The following is a 17,220-nucleotide window of genomic DNA, read 5'->3' on the forward strand; positions in this document are numbered from 1 at the left end:
GGTCGCAACTCAGGTACACCAACTTTTTGATCAGAAACTCTGGCTATCAGGGATTCCACTCAATCAAAATAACTGTATTTCTTCAGATTCTTTTCCACAACTTTCCATCAACACTTCCTTTCAATTTCATATTGTAGTCAAAAGTTGAAATATCTCATATAATTGGCAACAGCTTGTCGTCAAGTTAATGATAATTTTTGCTGAACAAACATTGACTCGGCAAACCTGACTACCCAAATAGCCATTTTAGCTTGAAATTGACGGTAATTTGGTGTTGAAATTACCTGAATTTTAATGCCCAAATTTGCTGACAATTTGACAGCAAAACTTGAAAATAAAAATTTACGGTTAATTTTGCTTCAATTTAAAGGAAACTTTTTACAAAAAAAAAAGTCGGTAATGTTCATTCTAACTATTTTAGAAGGTAAGGGAATTTATACATAAAATTGTCTACAATTTGACGGTAAAAAAATACTTAACAATCTTTCAAGTCAAATTAACAATAAATTGACATAAAATTTGCCTGAAAATTGACGACAACTTTTTTCTAGTCAAACTTTTGAAGTAAATTTGCATTCTAATTCGGGTAGTAAATTTACGTCAAATTAAATAGCAAGTTGCATTCAAATTTTCATAAAATTACGAAAATTATGAGTAAATTCGATAGAAATAAGATAATTATTGATAAATAAATAGAGAAAATATAAAAATCTGCTGTATTTATTGATAATTATCAATTTAAAATCATTGGAAATACGAGTGAGGTTAAACAGGCCTCTGACTCGGGAATAGAGACACACACAGTTGCCTCGCGCCGCCCATGTACACGCACACATATTATGTGTTTGAACGTGTACTTGGCGCGAGACACTGCCGTGTCTCCGGATTCGTATTTATTATCACTTTTCTTATCGTTCCAGCATGCTGAACATAATTCTTTAAATTCATTGTATGGCATATCTATATTCACATGATCATCATATATGTGCTTCAAATTCATTTCATCTTGACGAAAAAGTACAAGAAAATTGGCATTGTCACGTATCAGATGTTTTGGTATACAAGTATAGGTTTGACAGAGATAAAAGCTATCAACATTTTTGTGTCGCCCCATACAAAAATATGCCCTGACATGATCTTGTTTCTCGCAAGCCACGTCATCAAATATCATAAGAGAATTCGGTTGTGCATCACCTGGATTAACGACTGATTCATGATCATTAAATGGGAAGTATCCAACTCCTTCAATAGGCTGTAGTGCTGACTCTAAGAATTTATATTTAGGCTGATTCAGTGATTTAGAGTATACATAAATGTTCTCAAATCTCAAACCATTAGGATGAGTAATCAGTGCAAGAAGTGCATTCGTTTTCCCACAATTTGATGGTCCACAAAGAACTGCTCGAACAGTATTTGAAAGCAGTGCACCATGACGTTTTTGAATTTTTTTATCATCACCTTGAATAACTTGGTCAAAATCGATCACAGGTAATTTAGCTGTCTGTTTTTCAAACTTCATCTTTTATTATTTTCAGAGAAACTGATTAACAAGTTGATCGGATGGTGGATAAACGATAACTCAACAATTCGCCTATAAATACTGAGTATTTATAACACTGCGATTAGTCGTAAATCTACAATGACGAAGAGCACACGTTTAAATAAAACTAAGCCCAAGCAAGGCAGAGGTTTTGTCAACGGTATTATAAATAAGCTACCCATTGAATTACACGTGCCAGGATATCAGTATTGTGGGCCCGGTACAAAATTAGTAAAAAGATTAGCTCGTGGTGATCCGGGGATAAATCCTCTAGACAGAGCTTGTAAAGCTCACGATATTGCTTATTCTAAAAATTCTGACAATATGGCAGCACGTCATGCAGCTGATAAAGAGCTTGCTGAAAAAGCTTTACAACGTCTTCATGCAAAAGATGCTAGCCTTGGTGAAAAAGCTGTGGCTTGGGGGGTCAATAAAACTATGAGAGTGAAGAGAAGTTTTGGTATGGGCCTGAAAAAGATGGCTACAGTTAAAAAGAAGTTGAAAATAAAGAGGGGGAAGTCTAAAAGAAATAGTAAAAAGAAGAAGAAGAAGATAGTAAAGTAAGGGAAAAAAACGGCTCGTTCCTATTCGGCATATTATAAGTTCCGCTAAAAAAGCTATGCGTAAAAGTACTGAACCAATAAAATCTGCATTAGACGGTGCGCGCGAAGCTGTAAAAATAGCTGGTGGAAAAAAGAATATTCGGGTACCTCGCCATATGTTAGATGTACCTTTAATATCTAAATCTCGTAGGATACCAGTACCAGCATCAATACCACAAAATAATGGTGACAAAATATCAAAAGTTGGTGGAATATTACCACTTTTGATACCATCATTCGCTGGTTTAAGTGCTACTGGTGCTTTAACGGGCGGTATTGCTGGTATTGCTCGAGCTGTAACTGCTGCTAGTGCCGCTAAACGTGAATTAGAGGAATCCAAGCGACATAATTCAACAACGGAAGCTATAGCTCTGGGCAAAGGGCAGTTTTGATTTAATCAAATATGCAAAGGATTTAAAGATTGCATATTTCCGAGGTGTTTTCATGAAAAATGATCTACCAAAATCTGGTCCATGGAAAAAGGAATCAGCAATTATAAATCTAGATGATAAAAATGATGGTGGAACTCATTGGGTTGCATACAAGAAAAATGGTGATGATGTCATTTATTTTGACAGTTTTGGTAACCTCAAACCACCAAATGAACTCATGAAATATCTCAATGTTGGTAGCGTAAAAAATAATCATCAGAAATATCAAGATTATGATACCGTCATATGTGGACATTTGTGTCTAAAATTCCTCAATAATGAACTATAAATGGGTGTGTGGTTTGATTGATATGCTTAGTCATGGCTTATTCGTTGACGTTAACACTATCTGGAGCTACATCCACATTGGAAGCTCAATATTTTCCACCAATTGAATTATCGCCTGGAAAAAAGTTATGTCTTGGGTCTTGTGGAATTGTTAACATTCAATTCTATACCTAATATTGATGAGGGTTGTAATAAGTTCTATTTGTCCAGCATAAATGGGAAGGAAGCGGATAAGGTTATAACAATACCTACTGGAAGTTATGAACTTCGCGATATTGAAAAATATATAATAAAGGAATTACCTGAGAGTGTAGAATTGAGCATCAAAGCAAATAACAATGAATTACATAGTGAAATCAACCGTAATCGAATTGTAAATTTTGAACCGAAAGATTCAATCGAATCATTATTGGGATTCGGAAATCGCTGACTTGCACCAAAGCTTCTCCACAAATCTGATTTACCAATTAAAATCCTCAAAATAAATGCATTGCGAGTTGAGTGCAATATTACTACTGGCGCATATATGAATAACCGTAAAGTACATACAATTCATGAGTTTTTTCCAAGTGTTGCACCAGGATATAAGATCATCGAAGTACCATCACACATCATTTATTTACCAGTCGCCGTACAGTCAATACACAATCTGCAGCTACGAATTGTAGATCAAGACGGGGAGTTGGTGAATTTTCGTAGTGAAACGATAACAATAAGAATGCATATTAAATCAGTCAAATAATGGGGATTGTGTTTGATAAAAAAATTGGTGGCAGTTATAAAAGTGAAACATCATGCCGAAAGCCCATCAGTTGTCGTGTCCCTGTCAGGGTGCTAACATCTCAGAACGCCCAATTCCTCAAAAGCCTGGGATTAAAATTACGTGGAAAATCGGTAAAATAAGAAAAATCAATTTGCGCTGCATTATACTACCATGGCGGAAATCTTGAACATCTAAAAACCAATAATCTTCGACGAATCAATTCTCACTATGAGGTTCATTCACATCAACCTTATGCTTCAACAACATTTAATAATAGTGATGAAATAAGAATCAGTATTCAACATCAGGATTTATGCATTCTACCGAGTAAGAGTGCCTTACACATTTGTGGGAGATTTACGAAAGAAGATGGAACTGCTGTTGGTGAAACTATGGAGTTGGTTAACATGGCCATTTGTCACATGTTTGAAGAAATACGCTACGAATTGAACGCCATTGAAATTGATAGATGTAAGATTGTTGAAATTAAAAGTCTTATGAAGAATTATATATCTTTAACCCCCGGGCAGGCTAATTTAATGAAAAACGCCGGGTGGTTACAAACTGATGATAAATTGACTAATGGCGACGGATATTTTGATATTTCTATACCGCTGAGTTTATTACTTGGATTCGCTGAAGATTATTATGAATGCTAAGCATGAGTTAATTCTCATCAGATCAAACACTGATATTAATGCATATTTACATACACCGGCTGCTAGAGAGGCTGCTGAAAAAGTTAAAATAGTTCTCAATAAAGTTGAATGAAATGTACCATACATTACAATGTCGGATAAGCAGAAGATTCAAGTACTAAGTTTCATCTCAAATGATCCAGCTATTCCATTGAGCTATCTTACATGGCAATTATATGAATATCCACTACTTCCTAAAACAACAAAACATATTTGGCCTATCAAAACTTCAACACAATTGGAGAAACCACGATATCTGGTTCTAGGATTTCAAACTGCAAGAAAAAATGTTGTGACGAAAAATTCCAGCCATTTTGATCATTGTAATATCCGAGATGTAAAAGTTTTCCTCAATTCTCAAAGTTATCCATATGGAAATTTGAATCTAAACATTAATCGCAATCAGTATGCTTTATTATATGATATGTATACTAATTTTCAAACGTCATACTATAATAAAAAGCCGGAACCTTTGTTGAGTAAAGCAGGATTTTTGGAGGAAGCACCATTCTACATTATCGATTGTTCAAAACAAAATGAATCAATCAAGTCTGGATCAGTTGACATTCGTGTTGAATTTGAATCAAATGACCAGTTTCCCGATCAGACATCAGCATACTGCTTAATTCTGCATGATCGTATTATTGAATATAATCCATTGAGTATTACTGTAAGAAAATTAACTCAATAATAATTGTATTAGAAAACAAGGTTGAGAAAAAATAAATAAATTTTCACTATTAAAATATGTTTCAATCATTTTATTTTGCTGATACCTAATACACATAATTAATTAATTAATATAGCATGATGAGTACATATAATTGTATATAAGTTGGAAAAAAATGTTAAGTATGAATTTATAATTATTTTAATGCATCTTTTAGTTTTTTACACTTAGTACAATCTTTTTTGTAAGGATAAAGATAAATTCCCGGAACATCATAATCAGGACTTGTAATTGAATTATGTTCGATGTAAAACTTATAGTCCATAATTTTAAAGTTCTGTTATAAATTAATTGGTAGTTTATCCCAGACAAATCGTATTTGAGATCGAGCAAATTGAAGAATGAACACGTCATCAAGACAAGCAATGTCAGCCGCATCCATTTTTCTCAAATCTGATAGTTGGTAGAATAACTGTACTGACTTCTCATATGATGGCTTACAGCCCCAATATTTTAAAAACCATTGTTTTAGCTGCTGAACAGTTCCATGTGAACAGGCATAATGTCCGAGTTTAGTGTGGTTGAATCTGAATGCGCATCGAGGTCTATTTATATTTTCGAGATTATCAATCGAAAAGAATCTCATTAGTTCTATATCAATAACTGGGACTGCATAATCAACCATTTCTTCGAGTCGTTTTTGCATCGTTGGTCCTTGTACATAAAAATATCGTGCATTCTGAACTAGTTGTTTCACCATAGGTTTCAATGATTCATAAGGTTGATCATCAGTATCCCAGTGAATACCATGACGATTCCCATCTTGATCTCCACTTTGTTGTACAATCACAGTGTCGGTGTACTAAATGGGTGGTTTGAATACACAAATTTTGCACTGATAAACACCATTTGCATTATTTAGGTTATTAATATCAACTACACAGAGTTCCTTAATAATAAATTTTCCATTAGGAACTATGTAACTAACAAAATTCACTATATACTCCATTGTGATTTATTTATCGACTATGCGACTCTCCAATTTTTCAAGATTTTGAATAATTTTATACAAGTTCTTCATTAAATCTTTAAGAGCAAAACAACTTGCGCAGGATGTGTATCGTTTACTTCTTATTATATCCAAATTTTTATAATAAGAAAATAGATCACTTAGAAAAGAACCAATAAACTCAGGACATATATCACCAAAATAATTTTCTACTATTTCATCAGTGTCTATCTTACCAGGATGACTAATACGTAAAAAATGTTTTTCACTATCACTAAGTTCCTCCATTTAGCACAGCTAAAACTACGAGGATTGAACTAAAAAGCTAGAGTTTTTATAATGGTTCTCCCCTCTAACAAATGCTTCGTGTTGGGGATTTCTACAGAAAAAAAAAATTTGAGGATACAAAGTAAAAAATGATTGGTTTCCCAGATAGCAAAATGACGTCTTGATGAGTTCTGAATGAGTTCCTATTTATGATTTGGACGTCTTAAAAACACGTTAAAGAAGTCTTTAAGAAGTTCTCAAGATGTCGAATGCGCCACCTAGCGAACTCAGCAAGACATCTTTAAAAGTTCTCAAAGAGTTCTCAAAGAGTTCTTTTTTCTGACTCCGCAAATAAGACTTCAGAATGAACTTACCATGACGTCTTAAGGAGTTCCTAATTTTGACTTCATTTTGACTTCAAAAAAGTTAAAAAAAGAATACATTTAGACGTCACAAAACTGACGTCTTATTTATGAAGTCTTCAAGAACTCTTAATTTAGAGTTCTTAAAAATGACACCTTTAAGAAGTCATTATAAGACTTCTTGAAGACTCCTTCAAAAATACGTCGTAAAGCAGTCATTCTGACTTTCATGCTGTCTGGGTTAAAACCGGTTAGATCAACCGTTAAATCCCCTACTTCTTATATAAATAAAAATATTCTTGGAAAAATTTTCAAATTTTTGTCCATAACCCCCCCCCCCCCTTACATCTGTTTAAAAATTTAGAATAATCAGGATTGAAAAATAAACCCCCACCTTTATGTGTATAGAAAATTCGAGAACACTCTCGAATGTTCGACCACTTACCAAGCCTCCCTCCCAATCCTGCATAAAACAGTAAGAATTCGAAAATATATATTAAAAAGTCCTTATTTATCTGCTATGTCCCAAAATCTTCTTTTATCGATAAAAGGAAACAGACCCCCAATCAAAACCTGCATTACCATGGCTGAGTCTTAAACAAGTCTGCATTATCATGAGCAAGTCCCCCACCAAATCCACATTATCATCAATGAGAGAAAAGGTCCCAAAATATCGATAAATAATGGAAAAAGGTCTCAAATATCGATGAATTAATTCTACATTACCGATGACAGCCCCAGATATCGATAAAAACAAATCTGCATTACCATAAATATGAAAAAGGCCCCAAATATCGATAAAAATAAATCTACATTACCAACATCAGGCTTAAATGTCGATAAAACAAATTTACATTACTGATATCAGGTACTTATCTGAAGTTGGTAAGGTAGGTTGCTGTTTTGATTCTTGGTTTCGAAATCCTCTTATTCAACTACTAGTGGTAGTGAGTAAGACATCAATTAATAGCGATTGTGTTAACTGAAAGCAGAAAGAGTTAGCAAATTCTGTGAAAGGTATCGAAATTGGAACTATTCGGTACCTTGGCGAGAAGCAGTGCCTCAATAAGCGAATTCATCAATGTAACGTCCTATTGAATCGACGAGATTAGTGTAGCGAATGATTAACCATTACCAAGCGAGATTGAAGGCATCTTTTTCTGACAAGAGTCCGTGAACTTTCTAGAATAGTAAGTTCAGCGTCAATAGCAGCAGCACTTTGTGTAGCAAGTGTGGCATCGGTCAATCGGGTAGACATGTTGCGCATCGTGTCGATGCGTTGCATTTGAAGAGCGAGTAGAGCTTCGTCGGCCATCTTGTTTCAACGTTGCACACAAAATGGACGCGACAAGTGAAACCGACGCTAAGTTTTCGATCGGAAAAAACTAAATGTCTTTTTTACACCGGTGTATAAATTTGATCACCACGGGCAGCACTCTAGCAGTGCTCAGCAATGCCCACGGCACTTAGCAATTATTACTGCACAAAAACTAACCACGCACTTTTTCTCACAAAATTTTATGGTTTTGTTTTTTTAATAATTTTTAATTGTTCAAACACACCAGATCTGGCTCGAAGGACCAAAATGTAAAGATAGCAAATGAAACAGAATGAATCTGGTTTAGGCGTGAGGTTTTAAACAATTAAAAATTACACCAGAATCAATAAAGAATAAATTATAGATTTATTTACACTTTTTACAGATAATTACTATTAGAAATAATTATTGACAGCGAATTCAAACACAAGATATACGCGAAAGCGAATGCAACTATAATGAAAAGAAATCACGTATATAAATGTCGACACGTGGTCGATAGCGATTACGTTCACGAAAATTAATTCACTAATTAATTATTCGCGAATGACAAATTATTTATACTCAATAAATAGCAGTCTTAATTCACTGACTAAATATTGAATATAAATCAGCACAAGATTTAGTATTAAAACACAAGAAAAAGTTTTATATTTGCAAAGCGGTTTTAGAAACACGAGGTAAACGGTACTAGAGCACGTTGTAGAATAGCATGACGAAAACGATGGCGTCTTCCTTCGTTTCCGCTTGTAGGTGACGATGACAGCATGGCTGTCCCAGCGAATTTTTCCATTGGCTTAAAAGCGCGCCAACAGGAAACAGTTAGTAGCTGATTTTTCTTATTGGCAGCCAAGCACGCCGTGATGAGACGAATTTTCTGATTGGCCGGCCAATATAATACGAATTATCTTATTGGCCGGCTAGTAGCGGGTTCTCATGCAGTTTTTACACGGTCATGAGCAATAAATTGCAAGTGTCGGGCCCATATAGCGAGTGACCTGGCACTATTCTGACCTTGAAATCAGTAGCGAGTTCGGCAACTCCCGGAATAGCGAAAATGCACGAAGGATTTGAAATTAATCAAGCTCGTGACTGAACACCTCGGATCGGGTTCCGTCACAACTGGATCTATCTCCAACTTTTCTGATTTTTTGCTACACCATTGATCAAATTTCTAAATAGATTTCCTGAGACTGGTTCTCGGTGAGTCTTCTTCAGGAATATCTTCGTCAGGAAGGAGGTCTTCTTCACCCCCCCCCCCCCCCCGGAGTTCTTCCGAAGTATTCATTTTCTTCCTCATTAGCGTTGTTTCCTTTGTCACTTTCGGCACTTGAAGTGTATAAGCTAGCCGGACTTGACTCCCGGATTGTATCTTTCCTCCTTATGGTGATGTTTTTTGCCGGGGGTAAGAACACGTCTTCGTCGTCAGAAGTCAGTTGAATCTCTGGTAGGTTTACCGAATCTTAGTCAGAATCAACAGATTCTGGTTCTTTGTAGTTTAACAAAGGTTTGTGCGAACCACGGCGTAGTTCTGCTCTTAGTCTAGACGCGACGGTTCCTCTTATCTCCGGAGCACTTTTGTCTGTGGGTTTATTCTTTACCCCTGGGGGCCTACCTCTTTTCTTTGGAGCCGGGTTTTGTTTGACCGTCGGTTCGGTATTTATTCTGCCTACTGCCGGAAAAAGGTATGAGTCCGGCGCAGAATTGTCTTTTCGTGAAACGAAAGCGGCTGGGTCTGGACGCCCCACAGGATTTTATGACAGAGCATCGGCTTATTGGTCGTCAACGTTTGTACGGATGGCAACCTTAAATTGGAATTCGTTCAATTTGGAACGCCATTTACGTTGACGCTCTGTGAGATCTTGGGGGTCTCTTAACCACGAGACACACGCTTTTTTTGTGTAAACTGTGAACGGTCTGCCGTATAGGTACGGGCGGAACTGCTGGATGGCGTTTACGACAGCTAGACATTTTTTTTTCGTCAGCAGTGTATCTGGTTTCGGCGTCGTGCGGGACCCTAGACGCACAGGATACGATTTTATCGTTTCTTGAGTTATTTTGTTCGGATTTATTTGGAGTCTCGTTCGTCAACTCCACTCCTTAACTAAGGATTCCCGATATCCCCACATCAGAAGAGCTGATGGCCAGGATAAAGGGTTTATTACCAACTGTATATACCAGAGTTGAATTTTCGCATAATGCTGTTTTGATGTCGGTAAAAGCTTTTTCAGCTTCTTGGGACCAGGAGGAGGTCGTGGTCTTTCTAGTTAAGTCCGTTAAGGGCTTCGCTCTGACGGCGTAGTTTTCGATAAATCGTTGATAATAATTCGCGAGGCCAAGAAATTTTCTCATTTCAGTCTGGTTCTGAGGTCTGGAGGCATCTCTTAGCTCTTGTATTTTTTCGGGTCAGGTCTCACCCCTTCTCTTGATATGACATTTCCTAGGTAATCTATTTCCGAGCACAAAAATTTGCATTTCTCGGGCTGAAGGGTCAATCCGGCGTCACGTAGTACTTGGAACAGTCTACGAATTCGTACACCATGTTCCTCTAGTGTTTTAGCGTGTAAAATAATGTCATCTAAATAAATGAGAATCCATTTTAATGCACCCAGAGTATTGTACATCATCCGCTGGAAAGTGGTGGGGGCACCCTCCAACTTCAGTAGTATGCATCAAAATCGATTATGAAAAAAAAGTAATGAAAAACAATTGAATGTACTGCTAATAGTGCAAGATCATTTTATCAGGTGGCGTATATCAATACAGCTGAAATACATTACAAAACATCGAAAAATTGTTATTCTTAGAATAGTGACATAAATTAAAAAAAAAGTCGCATAAAAAGAACAACAATTAACCATATTGTTTTTTATTTGTTTGACTACATTTTATAAGTTGATTTTTATACATTTTGCTACGAATAATTAAATTAAATACAAAAAAAAGTACAGTCACAGTTATTTTAGCACAAATAAAATTTACGCATTATATACTCATATAAATTTTTCATTCTTCTATCGATTAAATCAATTCGATTTCGTAAATTATTGTAGATTGAATTACTTGATGTTGTCGCGTTTTCTTCCATTAACTTTTTAAGTATATAATCAGCCAAATTATTAGCGCCAAGTAAATCTTTATATGTATAGTTCTTAAATACATATTTGTATATTATTTGATAGACTGCATAAGAATTCACAAATAAATCATTGACGTTGAATTCTGAACTAGTGTCTGGAGAAAGTAAAAGTTGGCCACAATTTTTTTTATTATCTTCCGAAATAATTGACGTTAAATTTTCAATATTTAGGTACACGTTGAATTCTTCATTAAAAACTGCTACTAAGTCAGCAAATTCGAACCATCGTATACTATTACAATCAATTATCACATTGACAAGTGTTTTAAAGCAACTTATTTGAAAATCCATTGTAACTAGACTAAATTTAGTATGTAAGTAACTAGTACGTTTTAAAAATGTTGAGGTACTATATATGAATATCGATCTCGCCCCCCCCCCCCCTACCACCACTACTACACAATGACCCTAAGGACTTGAAAGACCGATAAACTCAAGTCCTCACTACAGCTCTTTTTAATTTGACTAGTCTATACCGAACTAGTGAAAGTTAATATTCCGCTCTCCCCCACTACTACTACTACCCAACAAACTGAGGACTTGAAAGACCGATAAACCCAAGTCCTCAATAAGGTAAAGTACCCAGTAGTTGAACAGGTTTCAAAGTAAGACGTATTTGACCGTACTTTTGATATATACATATTAGGGTGTGCCAAAAAAAATCGATAATTTTTTTTTTGACTCTCCCACGAAAAATTTGTTTGTCAGCCCTAAAAAAAAATTCAGTTAAAATTTCAGCCCTTAGTTTCAATTTTAAGAGGTCCATCATCGATCTCAAAGTTTTCCCATTTAAATAACATGGGAAACCTATTTTTTTACATTATTTATGGCTGCAAACTGTGAAGATTTTTTTTTTTGACATAATTGATCAGTGAACCTTCTTAAGCAATAAATTGTCTACAAATAAGTCCAAAGAATCAAATCTGTGCACTCAATATTTCGTCTATTAATGACGTTAGAATATGCGAATTTTACGAAAATTCGTTAGTTTTACATCTGGAAACTAAACTGTTGGTTGCAGAAAATAATAATAATAAATAATAATAAATAAATAATAATAATAAATAATCTAAACAAATAAATTTTTTTTTGTTTTAATTAAAAAAAATCTGTCTATCGGTTGACCCTGCGGGCCAGCCCTAAAACTTCGTGCTGTTTTCGAGTTCCTTGAATTTTTTTTCAAATTTTTCAGAAATGGCTTGATCGATCAATTCCAAAATCTAATCAGCACTAGAATTCAAAAAAATAGTTTTTTACCATTCTTCCTCCAACGATATCTCTCGAACAAATTGACCGATGGAGATGGTTGAGGCGGGAATCAACGCTGTTTTTTGAATTCTAGTGCTGATTAGATTTTGGAATTGATCGATCGAGCCATTTCTGAAAAATTTGAAAAAAAATTCAAGGAACTCGAAAACAGCAGGAAGTTTTAGGGCTGGCCCGCAGTGTCAACCGATAGACAGATTTTTTTTAATTAAAACAAAAAAAAATTTATTTGTTTAGATTATTGTAATCAAGGAATAGAAAAAGTAAATAAACAATCAACTATTAATGATATGACGAACTTTTTACGAGTTTTTTCATATATTTAAAATAGTGCTATAGAATCTTGATTCAAATTATTCTCGACAGATAATAGGTTAAACTGATAATTTAAATAAATCTATAATTGAGACTTTTGGAGCTCAAATTTATTGAGCTGAGGAAGATAAAATTTCCGCGTATATTCGTAGTGTATGGGATTTTTTACCGAATTTTCAAATAACTGTTGTCTCTATACTCAATACTTTATAATTGTTATATATAAATAATTCAAATAATGAGACTTCAAGAGTTCGTAACTATTGAACTGTTCATCATACAGAAGAAGTCATAAAGACAATTTTGTAGAAAATCAAATGTACTACAAAATTACTATTTAACTTTTTTTTCTACAACCAACAGTTTAGTTTCCAGATGTGAAACTAACGAATTTTCGTAAAATTCGCATATTCTAACGTCATTAATAGACGAAATATTGAGTGCACAGATTTGATTCTTTGGACTTATTTGTAGACAATTTATTGCTTAAGAAGGTTCACTGATCAATTATGTCAAAAAAAAAAATCTTCACAGTTTGCAGCCATAAATAATGTAAAAAAATAGGTTTCCCATGTTATTTAAATGGGAAAACTTTGAGATCGATGATGGACCTCTTAAAATTGAAACTAAGGGCTGAAATTTTAACTGAATTTTTTTTTAGGGCTGACAAACAAATTTTTCGTGGGAGAGTCAAAAAAAAAAATTATCGATTTTTTTTGGCACACCCTAATACATATATTAGGGTGGGTTGAAAAAAAAACTTTTCTTATCATGGGGGTAGAATTTGTACCTTATAAAAAAAAAATTTTTTTCAAAAAAAAAAAATTTTTTTACTCAACATTTTGAGGTGGCCCACTCGTTTTTAAAATAAATAATTCATCAAACGGGGTAGTCCCAACGAAAAAAATCGGTCTGTCAGTTGACCCTGCGGGCCAGCTTCAAAACTTCCCGCTGTTTTCGAGCTCGCTGAGCTCGAAAACATTATTGTGAATATATTTTCGAGCTCTTCGAGCTCGCAAATATTTTTGTATGCCATTGTTTTGTAAAAAACCATTTTTTAGCATTTCTTTCTTCCACGATATCTCACGAACGAATTAACCGATTTTGATGGTTGAGGTGGCAATCGACGCGTTTTATCAAGTTCTAAAGCTGGTCGAATTTTGAAATTGATTTATTCAGCCGTTTTTGAGAAATTTTAAAAAAACCAAGGAAAAAATTTTTTTTGAATTCTTTCGTCAACGGTTTCTCTTGAACGAATGAACCAATTTTGATGGTTGAGGTGGCATTTGACGCGGCTTATAGAGTTTTAGAGCTGATTAGATTTTGGAATCAATCCATCGAGCGAATTGGAAGTTATCCAAATAAAACATTTTTGAAAAAATTTTATTTTTGAAATATCTCTGAACGCACCCTACCGATTAAGTTCAAATTTCTACGGCCTCAAGACATTAACAAGCCGCGTCGAATGACACCTCAACGATCAAAATCGGTTCATCCGTTCAAGAGTTATGAATATTTACATACATACATACGTACGTACACACATACATACACTCGGACATCATCGTGAAATTAGTCAGGATAGCTTCCTAGGACCTCGAAACGTCGACATCTGATGGAAATTCGATTTTCGTGAATCGGACCGAAACCAATAACTTCCCGAATTTTTGAAAATTTACAATTTTCTCAGCGGGAAGTTAAAAATTACATGGTGTTCTACAATCTGTAGGGTGTCCCCTTGAAAGCTAATTGAAAGTCAGGAGTTGAAAAAATTTTTTTCCTATTATTTTTGTAATTTAAGTAAAAAATTCAAAAATGAAAAGCATTTTCTTTTGAATTAAAATGAAAGTGAAGTAAAAAAAAATCACATTCGACAATCATTAGATGTTTTCCACGATTTTGGACAAAAAAAAATTTTTTTCGTTGGAACTACCCCGTTTAATCAATTATTTATTTAAAAAACGAGTGGGCCACCTCAAAATGTTAAGTAAAAAATTTTTTATTTTCTTGAAAATTTTTTTTTTTTATAAGGTACAAATTCTACCCCCATGCTAAGAAAAATAAAAAAAAGTTTTTTTTCAACCCACCCTAATATATATATGTATATATATATATATATCAGTTGTAATGATTAGTTCAAATTAATGATTTTCATGAAAATATAAACAATTTTGAATTGATTGAAGCACAAAATAATGCAGATAATTTAATATTTATATTTGGACAACGTTTTTTAAAATAGACTATGATGAAAGGAGTAGTAGTTGAACGATCAACTCTGACAAGCCGCAGTAGTTGAACACTCCGGGAGCAGTAATCGAACTAATCAAATATATGGCAATGGGCACACCAAAAATTTTTCAACGTTTTATTGAAATATCAAAAGAATTATAATTTATTATTGAACGATGTTAAAAATAATGCTGTGAATACTTAATATGATCATTTAAAAATAAGAAACATTTGTATTTAATTTTTTAATTACCTTTTTTATTACTAATGAATTGATTATTATGAACTAAAAACAACACATCAAATGAACTGTTACCTGAATTGAAAATCATAAATACTTATATTTATTTATTATAAACATAATTTTTTTATTACATAGACAGAACAATAATTTAAACATTTAGATCTAAATAGTTTTTTGTTTAATTTTTTAAATATTTAACAAACTTTATTGTAAATTTTGCTAATTGTAACGGATTATTTTTTATTAACAAATAAATAATCGAATTAAATTATTTGGTATTGCACGAGAATAAATTTCACGCTGTTCACCTACTGCGACCATAAAAATAACATGGACCCAATACTTGAACGTGTGAAGCCATCTTGTTCAAGTTTTGGTTACTGCTTTGAACATTGGGAGGTATAGTTAGACGCTAAAATTTAATATATAAATTTTAGTTCATGTCTTTGCAAAAAATACACAGTATTTAGAAAAGACTATTTTATTGGGTGGTGCAATTTTTTTTTACTTAAAATGATGATATACCGTTTTTTTTTACAGATTGTTCGGTTTACGGTATAGTGTCTTTTTCATGAAAAAAATAGCATCTGTCAGCTATTCTCGATATGTCAACTTTAAAGTTAAAAAATAGATAATTTTTTTGATTTATAGTTGAAAAAATTTACAGAAGTCAATTACTGTATCATTGAATAATTATAACATGCGCATATTACTTATAATATATATATAAGGATTTTGTATAACGACAATTCTAAAAGTCTGTTCAACTACAGGTCCCATTTTTGGAAGTGTTCAAGTACTGCGTACTCTACCTTATTAACAATATGAAACAAATAGTAATATTATATTAATTTTACTGTTCATCTAATAGTACACCAAAATGACCCCGCGCCCAGTACCGGAACAGCCAGGTGACAGTCTACTGCCGCAACCTGTCACCAAGTTTCTGAACAACTTGTAGCCAAGTTGTCGGCAACAGTTACACGAGCTGAAAGTTGTCGTCAACTTGTCATCAAGTTGGTCACCGCAACTTATGTACATCAACGTTCTGATCAGAAACTCTGGCTATTAGGGTAACAGAGTGTTTATTGTCATGTATCCACCACTTCTACACAATGACACTGAGGACTTGAAATTTTCTTAATCCCAAGTCCTCACTACTACAGCTCTTTTGAATTCATCTACGTATTACCGAACCATATATATGTAGCGTTGCTACTAGGTGACGCGATCGATAAAATTCGACAGTTTTCGTCGAACATCAATTTATTCATTTATCCATCTCTACCACATTGGTGGGGACAATTAGTAATAGACCGAGGGATTGTACACACGCATCCAGGCTTCTTACTTTACGGTTACTTACAATCGCTGTGTTATTTCCGTTTATTTAAATAAAACATTTGTTTAAATTAATTAGTTGGTGTTAATAATTTATATTATTACCTCAACCACTAAATTGGTGACCCCGACGTGATCTCTTTTTAAGGGAAGCGTCGAACACGTGCATTACACAGTATAAAAATTTCGCAAGTTATCGTATTGTTTTCCTGCGAATATTTTGTCGCGTTGCCGTTTAATCGGCGAGATCGTGATTTTTGTATTCACAGTTATTTTTGTGTGAATTTGTTCTAAGTTAATTAGTGCAGTGAATTTTTTATCATTGTGCAGTTTTTCATATTTTATCACCGCTGGTGCATTGCGGGGCATCTTATGGACGTTATGCCGCATCAGTGTTGATTCGAAGGACCTTTAGTGCGAATCGAATAGTGATAAAAGTTTTTGCGGGCTGAAAATAAAATTGTTAATTAACTTTTCGTGCAGTGTCGTTTATAATTTTCTTTTCGTTGCCGGAAATACCATCGAGGATTAAGCCGATCCGCCGGCTGCACATTCCTGAGCAGTGCGTCATCGATAATCTGTCGGTAGCATAATACCGAATTAAAGACATTTTCAGTAGGTGATGCAGACTCGAAAACCGACGGCGACGAGAAAATAAAATCCGAGTCATCTGACGAAGACACATTTAAATCCAATTTATCGGGATCATTGTCGTTTACGTCAGTTAAATTAAAT

General features: G+C 34.2%; 1 protein-coding gene across 1 annotated transcript; it reads left to right on the top strand.

Moving 5' to 3' along the window:
- Window positions 1-4,413: 4,413 nt before the first annotated feature.
- LOC130665314 (uncharacterized) lies at window positions 4,414-5,013 on the top strand. The gene has a single exon (XM_057465645.1). It carries the CDS (start codon window positions 4,414-4,416, stop codon window positions 5,011-5,013), a length of 600 nt encoding a protein of 199 aa, XP_057321628.1.
- Window positions 5,014-17,220: the final 12,207 nt, after the last annotated feature.

The sequence above is a fragment of the Microplitis mediator genome, chromosome 3 (assembly GCF_029852145.1).
Source record: "Microplitis mediator isolate UGA2020A chromosome 3, iyMicMedi2.1, whole genome shotgun sequence".
NCBI lineage: Eukaryota > Metazoa > Arthropoda > Insecta > Hymenoptera > Braconidae > Microplitis > Microplitis mediator.

What these genes read in the sequence shown, in the direction of transcription:
- LOC130665314 (XM_057465645.1), top strand. Translation starts at nt 4,414, where the DNA reads ATGTCGGATAAGCAGAAGATTCAAGTACTAAGTTTCATCTCAAATGAT.